Genomic DNA, 18,767 nt, shown 5'->3' on the forward strand with positions numbered 1-18,767 from the left:
GCCCGCGTACCGAAAAAAAAAAAAAAAAAAAAAAGAAAAAAGAAAAAGAAAAAATATATATAGGACAGAATAAGAGCATGCATGTTTGCATTGGACAACCTAAGGTATAGGTCAGAGTGGATATTTGTGGATTCTGGCAATCTAGCATCCAATTTCCCCTGCCTCCTAGAACCCCGAACTCTCATTTCTGGAAAAAATGTTCATTATGAACTATCCTGGGGAGAGGGCAATTCTCAGAGCCTGCCTCTCATTATGGAACCAGTAAATCAGATAATTCTTCTATTCACTCCTTAGCAGAGCCCTAATCTGGCAAACAATCTAAGGCCAACCAATTAGATACCTACTTCCAGGATTTTGAATCTTGGGTGAATGACAGAAAGATGGGGCGGTGTGTTGTGGGACGACGGGATGTCTTTATGGTGGCACCAGCAAGTCGTCGAGACTGTTCCTGCATTGTAACCTTGACTCCAGGGTTTCTGCAGCCTAGCTACCAAAGAATCCCTGGGCTTGTCTGCCAGGACTGCTCATCTTCCAGCCTATGGTGAATGGCGTAAGTTCCCGATACCCTTGCAATAAATTACTTTTACTTAAGACAGAATGGTTTCTGTTGCTGGTAACCAAGAATCCCAGCAGATTCACTGTGATAATAACAATACCAACAATATCTGTGTAACACTGAATAATTTATCAAGAGTTTTCACATTCTTTCTCTCATTAGTCCCAACATCAGTAAGGTAGGTTCAGTATGATATTATGATCATTGTGCACATAAGAACATAAAAGGCTGAAGAATCAACCTGCTCAACGTCACACAATTAGTAAGAAGACAGAGCAGAATTCAAAACCAGAAATCTGTTTGAATCCAACGTGCATGTTATTTCCACTATAGCACAGTTTCCTAAAGCAATGAGTGACTAAAGGCAAAATTGCTAAAAGAAGTTTTACAGAAGGCACAAAACCATTTTAAAATAATTTTTCACAGTAATAGCTTAGTGTAATATTAAATTGTGATCCAATTTAATTGCAACTCAAAGAGAAGGTCTAAGGAAGAACTCATTTAATCCTGGCACACCATTTTCCAGTAAGCTAACCTGAAATAAGATGGCAGGTTAAAAATATTCTTTTTTTTTTTTTAAAAACATCTTTAAGATGGCATATTCTTAAGAGTGTCTCTCTTAAACGTTAATCAACCACATTTTTTGACAGCTCAACAGAATGTAACTAAATTATATGCTATATTATGTACTAAAAAATTTATCAGTGATTTCACTAATATGAATCTTTGCAGTAGATGCCAACTGGAGTAGCCACCTGACTTACAATTCCTCCTTCTCAGGAAATGGCCTCAATACATGGGCCTTTCAAGATCATGTTTGTGCTACATGGCCCTATTCTGCTTAGGATAATTTATTCACAGGATTAACATTTAACCCAAACTACGTCTATCAGATCCTCTCTCTCCAAGATCTGAAATTCTGAAAGAGAAACAGACTGCAAGTAGTCAGAGCTGAGGTGCAATTAAGGCAGTGTCCTAGAAAAAGGTCAGAGGCTTTTGGGGCTACCCTGGTTCTTGCATCTCCCAAATGTTGACTGTCCCCCTTCTTCTCAGAAGGTAATTTTAATACAATCATGTCTCTCTTAAGATGTGCTTCTGTACTCATTTATTCAACACACATATGGTGTCATGATGACAGTATGCACTAGATACTATAGAGTTTAGCAGAACATTGATACCATCTGGGAAAGCTTGGGCCACAAAGGGGGCAGTTTCCTCTCCATATACTCCCCACTCTGTCCCTGCTTTGTCCTCTAAAATTTGCTTCCCCCCCCCCACCATTCCATTAAAACCTTACTTGCTAAAACCACCAATTTTCAAATCCACTGGACAATCTCTTTTTTGACCTCCCTAGAGCATTGGATACTCCCGCCTGGCTCTCCTTTGTAACTTAATCTTGGTTTCAATGACATTATTCCCTGCTGTCTTTCTTCCTCCCACACCTTAATCTCCAATGCACTTTTCTGCCTATCCTTTAAAATGCTGATGCTACCCAGATCCTCTGTCCACTCATCCTCTAGGTGTTATCAACCATACATATGATATCAACTATTGTATAAACAAATATTTGAGCACCTATGTAGTAGATGTTGGCAATATAGCTGAACAAGCCAAACACAGTCCCTGCCCTCATGCAGCTTAGAGCCTAGTAGCAAAGACATGTAATAAACTAAATAGTGTTTATTGCCTTTATAGAGCTGATAAATGCATGAAAGAAAGGAATAGAGTGCTGTAAGAGCATATGTAATAGAGGGGCTTGACATAATCTAGGACATTCAGGGAAGAAGTGGCTTTTAAAGTAAGAACTGAGGGACTTCACCGGGGGTTAAGACTTTGCCTTCCAATGCAGAGGGTGCGGGTTCAATCCCTGGTCGGGGAAGCTAAGATCCCACATGCCTCGGGGCCAAAAAAACCCCATAAACATAAAACAGAAGCAGTACTGTAACAAATTCAATAAAGACTTTAAAAATGGTCCACATGAAAAAATCTTAAAAAAGAAAAAAAAGAAAGAACTGAGGCATGAGTAGGAAGGGAAGCGAGTCATAGAACCTTTATGACAGGGCTCTGAAGGCCAAGTTAAGGATAAATATTCATTATAAGTTCATGATAATTAACCTCAAAAAATGCTGCTGTCAATCCCTGGTCAGGGAACTAAGATCCCACAAGCTGTGCGGTGTGGCAAAAAACAAAAAGACGATGACGACTTAGATAGTGGGAATCTACTGGCGGTCCAGTGGTTAGGACTCCTACAGGGGGTATGGGTTTGATCCCTGGTTGGTCGGGTAACTAAGATCCCACACACCACGTGGCGCGGCCAAAACAGCAACGAAACAAAACCACACTGCCAGCCATCATACCATTTCTATTCTTCACAAAAACAACTTTCCTCAACCTCCAGCTTCATCTTCTTCCTCCTTCATTTTAGCAGATGATCTCATCTCCTACTTTTCAGAGAAAACAAAAGCCTCTAGATAGGAACTCCTTCATTCTCTTGATTCCAAACACACCCACCTATGTACCTATCACTCCTATGTACTCCTTCCCACTCCTATGGAAGAGGAACCATCCTCCTCCCACAGATTACTCACCTTTACTTTTGGACTTCATCTCAGGAATCATCTATCAATCACCCATTCTGTTTCACGTATATTAAACCTCGCCATTTCAAATGAATTCTTCCTACTAGTTTTTAAACACACATACATCTTCCATTTAAAAAGCCTTTATTTGATTCCCTCACTCCCTTCAGGGCCAAATCTCAAATGAACTGTCTCAATTTTCTCATATCCTACTCACACTAATCTGACTTCCATCGTCTCCCCATCAAAACAACTCTCATCACAGTCAATAAGCCCCTCTTTGTTGCTACATCCTCTGAACATTTGTGGCTCTAATCTTACTCTGACTTCTCTTAGGCTTCAAAATTTGTCATCTCCCTTCTGAAACAATTTCTTCTCCGATTCTCAAAACTCTCATTTTCCTCCTACTCTTCTGGCCATTACTTTTTTGTCTTCTTTACAGGCTCATTTCCTACCCAGCCTTTATCCTAGATTCTTAACTCTCCACAGCTTCAATCAAGTCTATCTTCTATATGCAGATAACTCAAAACTTTATACTTTTAACCCACAACTCTCCAGACCTGTCAACTCATCAGATACCTTAATGTCTCAGGGGCACTGCACACTAAACTATCTAAAACACAAACTATAATCCTTTCCTCAAAGCCTTGATCCATTTCCAGTATCTCCTCTCTCAGAGAACTGTGTCACCATCCATCTAGTTATGCATTTCAGAACCCTGGAGGTCATAAATGACATCTTGTACAGAACCTCTCAGCATCCAATCAACCACCACCATCACAACAACAGCAAAAATAGCCAACATTTATTGAGAGCTTACTCATTATCAGGTTCTGTTTTAAGTTATCTTAATTTGCTTTTCTAATTTAGTCATCACAACCACATATCGTTACCATCACTAAGTCCTGTTGATCTTACCTCCTAAATCTCTTGAATATATCATCTTTTCTTTATTGATACTGCTGTTGCTGCTATCACCTTAGTCCAAAGGACCATCTCACTGCGCTACTGTAACAACTTCCTGTTTGGTCTGCCAGCATCTACTCTGAGAGCTAATTCATTCACCATAGAGCAGTCAATCATCTTTTTCAAAAGAAAAACGGATACACCTATTCCTCCTCTCATACACATATATATTTGAAAGGGTTTTAGAATAAAAGCAAAACCCCCTAACTTGACTTATGAGGCTATACACGGGCAGATCTTTATAGCTACTTCTCCAATTTCATCTTGCACCATCCTCCCCTTATGTTCTGTGCTCCAGTCACACTGGCCTTTTATCAGTCTCTTGTACCTGCCATTTTATGGTAAGTAGGTCTCACACAATGGGTTCTCAACAAGTACTCACCTAAATGGATAAGTTAGAAAGCCAAACTGAAATAGGGGAATAGATAAACAGTGAGCCAAGAGGCAGTGATTCTACCCACCTTTTGGTTTTAACAAGGGGGAGAGGGATATTATTTACAGGGAAATACTGAGACTAAGTTTGTTTGTTGGTTTAAAAGCTAGAGAGGTTAAAACATGCCTAAATGCTGATGGCTAGAATCTAGCAGAGAAGGAGAAGTTAAAGATGCCTATCAAAGAAAGAATAACCAATGGTGTAACTTTTCTGACTACACTAGTACTGAGAAAGTCAAAGCCCAGGTGAAAGTACTGGCTTTAAATGGCTTTATCCACTGTAGCAGAATTTTTAAAAAGTGCCAAAACAGGCTTATAGATTTGGTGGTGGAAAGTTAAAAGTTAGATAGTTCCAGACTAATCACTTCTATTTATTTGTGACGTCAAAAGAGGGATGATGTACTGAAAGTGAGGATACAGAGTAAGGGCTTGGGTTAGAGGAAACCAGTAAAATAAATAGTAAGTAGAACTGCTCACCAGTAGTACTGCCAGCCCAGCTGAAGTTAGGACTCACCTGGCAGAGGACTGCCCAGTAATGGGATATTCTTCAGCTGTGCTTAGAAGCGTTGCACAAAGAAGGTAAACAGTCATCAATGCTTTTTGCCCAAAGGATGTAAAAAAAGGACTGAGGGCCAAGAAAGCTTAGGACATTGAAAAGAGAGTGAAGAGAGAGATATATCTCCTAAACTGGACAGACAAAAAGAGAAAATAGAAGAGAGTTAAGAATAGGAAGGTCTGGATAATGGGAGTTGTCAATGGGAGTTGTTATGAAAATTAAATGAGACAATCATATAAAACGCTTTGGAGAATGGCTGGTACAGAATAAGTGCTCGAGAAGTGTTTCTGTTATTGAGGATTTAATGCAGAAGGTTTAGATTATTCACAAGAGACCCTAAAGATTAATGACATGTAGTAATTGACAGTCTTGGAGAGGTGAGTATACAGAAGCTGAGTCATTTTAGTTAGTAAGTGAGCCCAGGTGACTGCCCAGCATCCAATCCTCAAATCAGCTTTGTGGTTCTCTCACTTAACTCTCAATGGGGCTTTAACATAAGCTTTTAAATTCTAATTATGTTTTAATTCATTTAACCTGAGGAAACTGTGAACTGCAGTGGTACTCAGAAAGTTCTCAAAACATCTCTCAATTGTTAAGGGTATTCTGGACGTCATTAACACAAAAGCAACAGCACTGGGTACCTGCAAGAGTGACTGTGACCCTGCCCTGCTTTTTAAAGCCCCTTTCTAGTGTAACATATAATAACATTAATCTAAAAAAAAGTTGGAAAAATGAATGAAAAGGTGCTCAACCAAATTAAATAACATGCCACTATACGTCCACTAGAATGGCTAATGTTATAAAGACTGACAATACCAAGTGTTAGCAAAGATGTAGAGCAAAAGCCTCTCTCATGCAGAGCTGGCCAAAGTATGAACTGGCACAACTTTGGAAACTGTACCACAGGATCTATTAAAGCTGAATGTAGCCTAACCTATGACTCAACAGCTCCACGCTTGGGTATTTCCCAACAAAAATGCAGAAATGCATACATGTACACATCAAAAGTCATGTACAAAATGTACAAAAATATTCAAAGTAGTACTACTTTTAATAGTACATGATAGAATGGATAAATTGTGGTGTATTCATACAATGGGATATTACATACAATGAAGATGGACTAGAGCAACACACAACAATATAGATAAATCTCACAAACAAAATGCTAGCTTTAGTGTCCATAAGTTTGTTCTCTACATCTGTGTCTCTATTTCTGCCCTGCAAACCGGTTCATCTGTACCATTTTTCTAGGTTCCACATATATGCGTTAATATACGATATTTGTTTTTCTCTTTCTGATTTACTTCACTCTATGACAGTTTCTAGACTTGGACATCAAGGCGGGAAAGTGGCGGGGGTGGTGGTGGTGTTGGGATGAATTGGGAGATTGGGATTGACATCTATACAGTAATATGTATAAAATGGATGACTAATAAGAACCTGCTGTATAAAAAAATAAATAAAATTCAAAAATTCAAAAATAAATGCTAGCTTTAAGAAAGCAAGACACGCAAGTATATACTGTATGATTCCATGTACACAAATTCAAAAACAGGACAAAAAAATCTATGGTAGTAGAAATTAGAATAGTGATTACCTTTGAGGGGGTAGCAATTGAGAAGGGCATTAGGTGGAGACTTTCTGGTGTACTAGCCAAGTTCTTTTACTTGGAGGGGGTGCGTTCGTTTTGCAATAATTCTTTGAGCTGCACATTTATGATTTGGATCCTTTTCGTGAATCCTATGCTTCATTGTAAAGTTTACTTAAAAACAAAAGGCTGGAAATGACTGAAAGGATAATGGAGGAAAAGGCTCCACGGGAAGCTGAGGCTGCGGGCTCAGCAGAACCCCCTTTCACCACTACGTATAGAGTGGCTGCAATGCTACAGAGACATGAAATGACCTATATCTTTTTCTAATATCACAAAACTAATTAATGATAGAGCAGGAATTGGGATTCAGGAATTCTAATTTCACAGTGTTCTTAAATTTGTATAGGGATGTTTCTGGGGGCCCTTGTCATCCAGGCACTCGAATATCCTGATCCCCAAAGTAATGAGATCATAAGGGAAAGCAAAAATAGTAATAACACAAAAGTATTCACCATAGAAGAACACTTTTAAAACTGGTCCTCACTCAAACATTCCTCCTCTGGCTCAGACCAGCTTCTATTTCTGCCACTTCCCATCAACTGCCCTCGTCAGTCATTCTTGGTGCGCCTCTTCTGTGTTATGTTAAACAGAACAATACATGTATAATGTAAATCAACTGCAAAGTGAAGCTGCCCATTTTACAAAAGATGCAGGATTCCAAGAAGTTGGTAAAAGTGTTACTGGAGAACGGTCTGAATAACAAGCAAAGCCAATGACAAAAGGAGAAACTGGCAGATTAAGGCCAGTTAACCACTGTCAAAGAAATTCCTGATGTCTCACCCAGCATCCATTTTCCCCTTCCTACTCAGTAACAGAAACCTGGTATTGCAGTAACTTTATTTCTGTTTTAACAGTAAATAAGTAGATGCTAATATTGTTTAAAGCTAAGTCTAAGAAATGGATATGAATCAATTTTTAAACCCCAAAAGCTAAACATACAGTCTCAGACAATCCCCTCCTCCTCAACATCTGAGGCTGCAACCCAGTTGCACCCCATCTACGCAGGAAATGAGGCAATGCTTTACAATGCTATAGTCTGTGTATGAAAACACATATTTGGGGGAGTGGGAGGGTTGTTGGAAACATATGTGGGCACTGGTGAACTGCGATGCAATTACCTTTCAGAGGCAGGCACTAGTTAAATGCACCAGCAATGCAAAGTCAGTGGTGTCCTAAATGTAAGAAAGGTTCACAGAAAAGGAACATGAAGGTATACATGGAAACAGATACATGAAAGTTACGTAAAATATTCAATTCAGGCATTCACAGCTACTTCAACCCAAAGACCAGGCAAGACATAAAGGCACTCCCACAAATATCTACTGCATTCATGCATAATGTCAGGAGCTGATGAACAAAGACAAGACCCCAGCAGAGTTTGCTTAAAGAAACCAAAGTTAATATCTTCATAAAACTCCTAAATTCCTCTACTGTTGTCCATAGACCCATCAGAACTGAAACAGGAGGAAAGGGGGCAGGGCACAACCTTTGAAAGAATGACACAGCCATAGAACATGACAAAAACTGGTTAGAACCAACTAGGTCCAAAATGGTGGAAAGATCTGACTTCCAGTGCACCTTCGTCCTCATTACACGCTCACTGCGATGTATTAGCATATGCTAAATGACACACCCACCAGTGCCCTGACTGCTCTGAGGTTAACCATAAAAGGCCAAAAAATGGGTGGTGGCCCAGTTCCTGGAAATCTCCGCCTCTTCCCCCCACCCCCCGAAATAGTTGGAATAATCCTCCCACTCATTAGTCTATGAAATTACGCAGCCCATAAAAACGAACCACCCCACATTTTGGGGCCTCTTGCCTTCTGAGATGGCCCGCACCCGTCTGTGAAGTGTGTTTCTCCCAAGGCCGTTCTCGCCTTTTGAGACAGACTGCATTCTGTCTGTGGAATGTGTATCTCTATAAATAAATCCACTTCTTACCTATCACCTTGTTTTTCACTGAATTTCTTCTGCCATGAGACCTAAACTACCTGAGCTTTGGGAACTCCCTGGCGGCCCAGTGGTTAGGACTCTGCGCTTTCACTGCCGAGGGCGCAGGTTCAATCCCTGGTCGGGGAACTAAGATCCCACAAGCCACACTGCGCAGCCAAAAAAAAAAACCCAAACAAAAAAAGCACCTGAGCTTCATTAAAGTCCTGAGACCAGGTGTGTGATCTCAATTAAAAGACGGTGGGTTCGAGTCCCTGCCTGTAGGTTCCAGTCCCAATCTGGGTTGTGTGGTTTCAGCACCACCCGATGAGCAAACTAGGTTTTGCAGTTACTTATACTCATGTCCTGCTTTTGTCATGAAAAACACGGTCACAAAACAAACATTCCCACAAATCTTCCTGGATGCATGTTTCTAGAAATAAAGCTTCCAGGACGAGAAAATAACCAAGTGACTTTTCTACGCCTACTGGTATAAGATGCTATGGAATTTAAAAACAAACTGATTCTCTAGTCTACATACTCTGGCGTTAAAACCCATTCTTTTCATAACCCACCTTTCGCCGACGTGCTGAAGACTTTCACTAATACGCCACACATCAAAGAACAAAGAACTCCTCTTAACAGAGGCACACGGTGCCCTTAAAAGGCGGCACGATATTTATCCACGACTGTTTCTGCTCTAAATTAACACGTACAGTTGGATTTGTCTTCTACTAGCTCCACCCTGGTAACACAGAAGGGGGGCGGGGATCCTTATTTTAGAGGAGCTGATGTCAGGCCAGCAATGCTTCTCCCTTCCTTGGGGGGCTTCGGTTTGGGCTGTGCCAGTGGGGTTCTTCGCCCGAGATTTCACGACACCTTAAAACGGCTGGCCAATGGAGGGCTCCTCGCCTCACAAAGAGATAACTAGGGCACAGCTGTTATACAACCGATACCCGACGCCGAACGCCGGCCCACGGGGCCCCATAGGAGTCAGGAGCCACAGCATCGGCGGACGACGAGGCACTTTTGCTCGAGAACTGTTTAACGCGACCCTCCACCGACAGCGGCTTCGCTGGCGTGCGAAAATGCAAGGAAGGGCGAGGACAGAGGAAGAAGAGGGTCGCGATCCCCAGGGCGCGGGTTTCAGCCGCGGCTGACAGGGGCCCGAGTCCCGGACCACCTCCCCGACGCCGTCGGTCACTCCCACAGAGGCGGTACCTGTTTCCGCATGTTATTCATGACGCCCATGAAGCCCGCCAACAGTTTAGCTTCCTCTCGAGCAGCAAGTTTCTTCTCGGTCTTCTTCTTGCTGCTCTTCTCCACCCCGGAGGCTGCCATCCTCCGTCAACGCGGTTCACGCCCGGGGCTCGCCGGGCCGGGCGAGGGGTTGCACGCTCCCGGCACGCTGGGGCTTCTCTTTACCAAACACCGAGGCCGGGACCACGGCTGCAGCGCCCTACTCCCGAACAGCGCGGCGCGACCACTGCGGTAGGACAAGGCCCGGCAGCCACCCGCAGAAGCACGCGGGGAGACGATGCCTGCAACTCGCCTGCGTCTCCTGCTGAAGCAGAGCCCGGAGGAGGAGTCTGCGCACTTCGCTCAAGGGGGCGGGGGCGCTATGAAGGGAGCAGGGGGCGAAGCCTACGCGTCACAGCGGCGCGCCGTTCCGAGCGGCGCTAGGCGAGGGCGCCCTCTTGCGCTTGGCGCCCTGCGTCCTTCCCGCACAGGCTGAGTTTTCATTTCAAGGTGGTTCGAGGATGCACGTGCCGTTCCCTTTGCCCAAGACAGATTTTACACAATTGGATTACGTGGCGAGATTATCTTTTTTGGACAATTGGGTGGCAGAACACATTAAAGGGTCTCCCATTAATGTAAGCTCCGTAGGAGCAGGGTTGGTGTTTTCTTAACTGCTGTATCAGAGACTGGCATATTGCAGGCGCTCAATAAATATTTATGAAATGAGGAAAGACTATCACATACTGAAAGTTAAAGGTTTATTGCATGGAGTACAAGATTTATTTGCTTGGGATTCATAAGGCAAGAACACACAATCCCCATTGATGTCTCCTTGATGTAGAATGCCTGCTTGCTTAGGCTGTTTTACTCCTCAATGTTTGAGACTAAGATCAAGTGTCAGGTTCAGAAATCTTCAATTAGGCTTCCCCCAAGTGTTCTACAGAAACACGGAACTTAGTCACGGAACTCAGGAGCATGCTTTTGGTAACTATAATAATTTATTCTTTCTAGTATATGATAATATACAAGATTATTTGAAATTGTACATTTTACATTTTGAAAACATACATATCCCTTTAATTTGCTACCTTGGTCTAAATAGGAATACATAGAAACGTTTTAAAATAATTGACACTATCAAAGCATTATGCTTTCTCTTGATGAAAACAAAACAATATAGTATAGCTCAAATGAAAGAGCAAGTGACATATAAGCCTACATTTCTACAAAAAAATAAGACATTTATGTTTTTGTGCACCTTTTCTTTTCATCTAAAGGTTCTCAGATCTTCTATTTTAATTAGCCAATACAGTCATCGCTGGGTATTTGCGGGGGGGTTGGTTCCGGGACCTGTCGGGGACACCAAAATCCATGAATGCTCAAAGTCCCATAATGAGCCCTCTATATCCATATTTCTGCATCAGGTGATTCAACCAACCATGGATCGTGTAGTACTACATATATTTAATGAAAAAAATCCATGTGTAAGTGGAACTGTGTAGTTCAGACCCCTGTTGTTCAAGAGTAAGCTCTAATTTGAGAGTTTTAGAGCGGACCCTGGCAATGGAAACCATTTGTTCCTAATGGAATTAGAAATGAGGAAATTTTCATTTACTTTATTAAACGACCTAGGATACTGAAGAGTGAGTGTATTTAAACATTTTTTAATTGAAATGAAGTGGAAATCTGTCTTTTTACTCTAAGGCCTTGGCAGACACTAAGGATCCATGATTCAAAGGCAGAAATGTTGGTGATGAGACGGAATGCTATTCTGTAAGACGGCAAAGGAATCAAGGAGCAGCATCCTTTCTACCTGATGTTGGAACAGTCCTTTCACGTATTGCAGAATATAGAACACCAAACGGCACGGAAGAGCCTTAGGATTCAGAGCTTAAAGAGACCATGGAAGTTATATAGCACAGAGCTTAGGCACTAGGCTTCGCCTGGATGCAAAGTCAAACTCGCCACTCTCTAGTTGTTCAATTTTAGGCAAATTGCTTAACTTCTCTTGTGTCTCAGTCTCCTTACCTGTAAAAATAGAACCTTCCATAGAACTGTTATAAGGTTTACAAAAATGCTTAGATTGGTGCCAGAGCAAGACAAACAGTATTACTTTATTGAGCTAATAATATTAACTATTATTATTTAATCCAGCATTTCCCCAAACGTGTTCTTCAGAATACTAGTGCTGTGAACCCTCCCCCTCTCCTCTCTCCTCTCCTGAAATAGTATCCCTGGGAATACAACTTTGCGAAATAAGTTAACATGTCATTCTCAGAGAAAATCTCAAATATATTTGCATATTAAGTGTTTGGAGAAGACTTGTACCTATTGCTTGAACCTTGATTAGGTCTACTTTGCTGTAGTAGGGTACCTTTTGAGGCTTCTTAGCTTTTCTAAATGTCAGAAGACCTCCTTTGTTCCTTTTGTAAAGATAACTAATGAATGGAGGGATCATTCACCTGGAGGAAGAGTCCCAAGTGGAAAAGGAAACTGACTGCAAGCTTGGAGGCATTGTGATCACCATTTTAAAAAGAGCTTTAGATCCAGATTATGACAGTGGAACCCTAGGTTTTAGAGACCTTTATAAATATGACAGGCAAAAAATGATTTTTTGTGTTATTTAAAAAATTCCTAATGAGATTGAATATTTTTTCATGTTTATTGGTCCTTTACGTTTTTTGTTTCATGCATTTTCTATATTGTCTATGTCCTTTGTTCATTTTTCTTTTGGATATTTTTTTCTTATTGATTTGTAAGCATGGAACTAACCAGGACCCTGTGGGATTTCTAGGCACAAAAGTCTTTCGGTGTCCCCCGTTTCTTGTTTGTAGGAAATAGGCTTCATTCAGCCTCCATGGCCTTCCCTGAGTTCCAAAGGGCAGGTTCAAACAGTTGCTAATCAAGGAAGGGAGGGAATGCAGAAACAAGAGGGGAGCAGTCAAGAAACAATAATGCAGCCTTGGGGCAGGGTCCTGATTCTCCCTCTCAAGGAATATACATAACAATATCTTTGAGCTGTTTTGCAGATACTGAAACCCCTACCAGGTGGAAGAAGTTAACTGTGTGATGCCCACAAGCATGTAGACCCCATACTGGTTGGAAACAGAAGGTTGATGATACTGACTCCCAATTACCTCAGCACCAACCAATCAGAAAAATGTCCATGAGCTGATCATGCCATCTGCTTTGAACCATTAGTATAAAACTCCCAGGGCTTCCCTGGTGGCGCAGTGGTTGAGCGTCTGCCTGCCGATGCAGGGGACGCGGGTTCATGCCCCGGTCTAGGAAGATCCCACTTGCCGCGGAGCGGCTGGGCCCGTGAGCCATGGCCGCTGAGCCTGCGCGTCTGGAGCCTGTGCTCCGCAACGGGAGAGGCCACAACAGTGAGAGGCCCGCGTACCGCAGAAAAAAACAAGAAACAACAAAAAAAAACTCCTCATTACCTCCTCCTGGTGGACACATAGTTTTGAGGGCATTAGTCCGCTGTGGCCCCCTTTGCCTGGCAAAGCAATAGAGCTATTCTTTTCTACTTCACCCAAAACTCTGTCTCTGAGATTCAGTTCGGTACCAGGGTACAGAGGCTGAATTTCACTTACAAGCATGCTTTGTTAAAGTGGGTTTTAGGTAAACTGTGAGATAATATATGTGTAAAATATCCAGTAAGTCATTGAGGACTCAGGATGAGGACGCCAATAAAAGAATACAAATGAGGGAAAGTAGAATACGGATTTAGAACACGTGGAGGAAAAGGATCCAGCAGAGGCAAAAAAGAAGTATTCAGAGTGATGTGGAAAATATGTCCTCATATGATCCTCACAAGCCATGCTTCCTTTTTTTATACAGTTTAGTATGGCATGCATGACTGCAGGAAGTCCAGTATTTTTTGAGTTTTCCTCCCCAAGTACTGTATATCCAAGAAGCTGGTTCATGTCCAAATGTTCATCCTTCTAGCTATTTTTCTTCGCAAACCCAAAACTCACTGTGTCCCCATGAGGCCAGAGGATTCCACAGAGCAGCCCTGATGCTGTAACTCCAGAATTTGCTGCTGACGCAATGTTGACTAAGGTGCCTGGTACACTGCCTTCTGAAACCTGAGCAGTCTGAAGGCATGCCCTGACCAGGCCATGCTGCTGTTGCCCAGTGACCATCTGCACTGTCACTGCTGTTGCTGACACTGAACCTCAGGATTGCTGTCTGCTGACCCATGCCAACCCAAACAGCGGTGGCCCTAATTCCACCCCAGGTCCTAACCCAGGCTATGGTTGTTCCTCCTTGTACAAAGGAGAAATGTGCAATTTGTTATCATGCGGGATTGAAACTACAGGGTTAACAGAAGCTGGCATCTTAGAAATCCTTGAGTGTGTCTTACAGAACAGCAGATAAGGGAACAGCTTATTAAACCCCCCTCTGTTTGTAACCTGCCTTTACTAATTAACCTGCTTTAGTTGTTGTTTTTCTTTAATTGCCTACCCTCCAAGCTTCACATAGCCTAGATAATATATTACAGGACTCCTTAACCACCCTTACAGATAACACCTCTGATGTATGGGTCACTATAGTAACAGGTGGGCTTAAGTTGTTTCCCAGGGACCTGGAGTTGACTCTCGCCCAGTTCAAACTGGCCAAGAGCGGTTGGGACCACTGATCCCCAAACTGGGCCTGCCCAGGTGTTCCGTAAATGACCTTTTGACATCAGAAGACTAAAAACTGCACCATTTTTGAGCATGTATCCCATGAAGAGGTATGTAATGCAGATATGCCTCTGCAGAACACCGATTACCTCACCTTTTCCCTACCTCCAGTCACATTTCCCATGCCTAAGACCACCCCTTTTTTTTTTTTTAATTAATTAATTTATTTTTGGCCGCGTTGGGTCTTCGTTGCTGCGCGCGGGCTTTCTCTAGTTGCAGCAAGCGGGGGCTACTCTTCATTGCGGTGCGCGGGCTTCTCATTGTGGTGGCTTCCCTTGTTGCAGAGCACGGGCTCTAGGCACGCGGGCTCAGTCGTTTTGCCTCGCGGGCTCTAGAGCGCAGGCTCAGTCGTTGTGGCTCACGGGCTTAGTTCCTCCATGGCATGTGGGATCTTCCCAGGCCAGGGATTGAACCCGTGAACCCGTGTCCCCTACATTGGCAGGCGGATTCTTAACCCCTGCGCCACCAGGGAAGCCCTCTAAGCTTCTTGTCTATCATCTTCTGCACATTTCTACCTACCTTTCCCCATATGCCACAAGTCTTTCCAACAATAGACAAAACAGAAAAATTACAAGCAATTTTCTAAATCCCCAAATAGGTTGAGCACAATTTCCAAGTATTCCATTGCTGTACCCACATTCAAAGTCTTTTGGGAAAATCTTTCAGAATTGTGAGGAAATGATTCAAAAAGACAGGCTTTGATATGGAAAGATAGCAGAACACATTGAAAATACATAGACAAACTGTCTGGAAACCAAATTATAAACCAAATTGCTAACAGTGCTTATATATAGGGGATGAGAGATATTTGAACAGAAATAAAAAAGGAAAAATTTATTCTCATAATCCCTCAACAAAGGCTTTTCTTACTTTAAGTTTTACCACTTATTTTAGGGAAACAAATAAGGAGTAACAGAAACAGCAAATATATGGGAGTTACACATACTGCAAAGTTCTTTAAGAAAACGACCCGGGTACATTTCTCTTGGCACAGAGCTTTGGTATTTTATTATAGTCACATGGTTACATTGATGTACCTAAAATGTCCAGGTCAGGTCCTTCATGGCGCAGTCAGCTGATGAGAGGCTGGGAAGGAGGTCTGGGGAGCTGCTGTGAGCTAAGAATACATCTCTCTTGGTCCCAACCACAAAGCCATAAAAACTATCAATAAAACATACTCTGGAATGAATGTTTAGATGGCTGCCTCTTTCTGTAGACAGGGTAGGAGCTAAGAAGAATGCAAGATAGATGAGATACCTGTGAATTTATGTCAGTATTTGAAGGGCAGGTAAGTATCTCAGATAATGTGTGGAACAATACAGAGCTTTAAAAACAAAGTTCTTGAACAAGTGTATTTGTTCGAATGTATCTACTTTTTATTAGTGAGGGAATCAGGAATTAGGCAATTAGACAAAAGAGTTGGTTTCCTTGAATGCTTTCACAAACACATAGATGTGTACACTGTTCACACAAAAAAAATTGTGGCTAATTGAGATACAAAACTGGATAACATGCTACAGGGCAATAAAACCATAACATCTTCTGGGTTACTTTCTCTGAAGGCTATAAAATCGTAACCTTATCAGATCCCTCAGGGTAACCTCCAGCTTTATAGGGCTGTGGCACCATTTGCCCTTTTATGAATTGTGGGCTGTTGGTCAAACATACTTTGAAAACAAAGCTACTAGAATACTGTAAGGGAGCCAGTATTTTCCTGTACCACCATGGCTAAGATTGTGTATAAAATAGGAATAAAGGCTCCAGGAGGCATGTCTAGGGATTCAACTTATGACTTTCAGTATTTGGAATGTGGGAAATTGGTTTTGGCTGCTCAGAAACGTCTATTACCCACCAGTTAATTTCCCACTGAGTTCAATATTTAGGCAAAATGACTGTTCCTTTCTAGCTGCCTTCACAACCAATGCTGCTTCTTTTTTTTAAATGCAAGCGTCAAAGAACTGCTTATAAAATCAGGACCAAAAGAAATTCTGGTGGCAGGGATTTGTTTTTCCTCCTTACCTTTGTATCAGTCCTAACACAAGGCCTGGCACATAGTAGGCATTCAGTAAATGAAGTAAGCATATACAAATTTAACTAGACTATAAATACTTCTTGTCTATAAACTTTACCTAGTACTGGAATGTGATAAAATTGGATAAATGGAGTTTGTGAATTGCCTGTTCAAATTTCAGCATCTTTTCAGAAAGTAAGGCAATAAGGTCTCCGTTAACCTCACCCTCATGAGGTTTGGAAAATCTTTTATACATTACTTTGATTATGGAAAATCATCCATAATCATGGATTATGGAAAATCTATTATACATTACTTCACCCTCCTCCATTTGTGAGGCTAGGTACCCCGAATTTTGTCTCTTACAAATGATTCAAAGAGATAGTAACTTAAATGTGTCCCCAAATTTGGTTCATTTGTGATTTTTTTGAATGATTAAGTGATCAATTTTATTTATTTTTAAACTATTTATTTATTTAGGCTGTGCCTGGTCTTAGTTGTGGCATGCGGGATCTAGTTCCCAGACCGGGGATCGAACCGGCGCCCCCTGCATTGGGAACGTGGAGCCTTACCCATTGGACCACCAGGGAAGTCCCTCATTTGTGATTTTTAAAGGATAACTTCTCTTCTCTTGGGGTAATATTAACTTCTCAGTGATTAGAAATGAACAGAGCACTTTTTTGCTTCGTACTCAACATTAATTGCTGCTTCCTTCAGACAAGCAGAGAGGAAGTCATTTTCAAGATGGAAGTACAATATTAGTTGACAGACCCTACAGTATTCCCACAAAGTGCATACAAATCATTGAAGTCTATTCTTTACCTGGTAATCTGTGATACAGTTTTAGGAAGAATCTTATTATAATACAACAACATTTCATTCTTTGAGTATGTGTGTGTGTGTGTGTGTGTGTGTGTGTGTGTGTATGTTTGTGTGAACGGGGGGCACTTAAATTTTGATTTGCTTGCCTTTGAGAAACAATCTAGATTTTACGAGAGAGGTTGGCCCCAAGTCACATGAGCTCCGTGCTAAAGCACAGCCAATCCATGGAGACAGGAGCTGTACTCTCTCTCCACCCTCTGGCTGCCTCACAAGGGAACTGAGAAGATGCCTGAGCCCTCTGACTCAGATGTGGCTGTATTTACTGCTTAGATCCTAGAATCTGACATTAGTCATGGTTCCAGTTCTCTGGGTGGGGCAAGATGCAGTTTGTTCTGATGAAAAGTGCAACTAAGGGGAGGAAACTCAGTGGGGAATTAGCTGGTAAGAGGAAAACTCTTTAGAATCAAGTGGTACTTGGTTTTCATAGCCAAAGTGAAAAGCCTCACAGTGGAAAAAAAAATTGTATTTCCTGCTTTAGAGAAAGCTCCAGGGGATCATACAGAGCTCTTGGAGAACACTGACTCTCTGTCGCTACCAAGGGGGAGGCTAAGATGAATATTTTACTTCATCCAATTTGGGAATCTAGTTCGAACCCAGAGGAATGGAGATTGTTTAAGACAGAATAGTTGAGTTCTTGTTCATGGTTCATATCTTGTCCTCATTATGTCCCTAAGTGATTTTCCCAAATCTTTGTGGTTTCCAACTCTCTTCCCTCCTCTTGTCATATGTAAATAACTCTCCATACAAGATTAGGGAAAGGAAACAAGTTAGAATTAAGGTAGAAAGCTTTGTTTTGCAGCTGTCCCCCAAGCATTCTCTTTTGTATCTGGAAACCTATGTCTCTGTGTTTTTCTATGGGTTTAGCATGTTTTCTTTAGCAGAAGCATGGGAAAAATTCTCAGAGGTCAGTAAAACCCCAGCCTATGAGAAAACTAGGACATAGCAATTTAATATACTTGGGAAAATGAGTATGAACTCAAGACTCCAAAAAGACTTATATTTTCCAACTCTGTGACTTCTCCAATGCCTCAATAGCAGTAGCATTCACTCACCACCAACTCTCATGTGTACTTATAATGCCCATATTTGGGTCTTTGATACTTTTCTCCACCAAAAGGAGCCTGGACTCCTTGGACTGTAGCAGTTTCCCAGATGACAGGAAAAAAATGGAAACAGGTCAGGAAATATCCTTCTATTGACAGAAGACAAAGATTCTTTAAAAAAACATTAGAGTCAGTGCTGAAAGGGCTTAGGTGTAAATTAAAGGCG

The 18,767-nt window shown here is 41.8% G+C and overlaps 1 protein-coding gene across 3 annotated transcripts in view; it reads right to left on the reverse strand.

Moving 5' to 3' along the window:
• The window catches only part of KLHL7 (kelch like family member 7), a 63,640-nt gene extending 53,345 nt beyond the window's left edge, over positions 1-10,295 (reverse strand). Inside the window, exon 1 of one of the 3 annotated variants that reach the window (XM_029233881.1) lies at positions 9,894-10,295. Coding sequence is in view for 1 of the 3 variants with exons in the window: in XM_029233880.1 (XP_029089713.1) it covers positions 9,894-10,013 (120 nt within the window). In the remaining 2 variants the exon portion in view is untranslated. The remainder of the gene's footprint in view (positions 1-9,893) is intronic. The other 2 variants (XM_029233880.1, XM_029233882.1) reach the window with 2 other exon arrangements.
• Between the last annotated feature and the right edge of the window lie 8,472 nt (positions 10,296-18,767).

This window comes from Monodon monoceros, unplaced genomic scaffold, assembly GCF_005190385.1.
Source record: "Monodon monoceros isolate NGI ecotype Baffin Bay Population unplaced genomic scaffold, NGI_Narwhal_1 Super_Scaffold_2, whole genome shotgun sequence".
Taxonomy (NCBI): Eukaryota; Metazoa; Chordata; class Mammalia; order Artiodactyla; family Monodontidae; genus Monodon; species Monodon monoceros.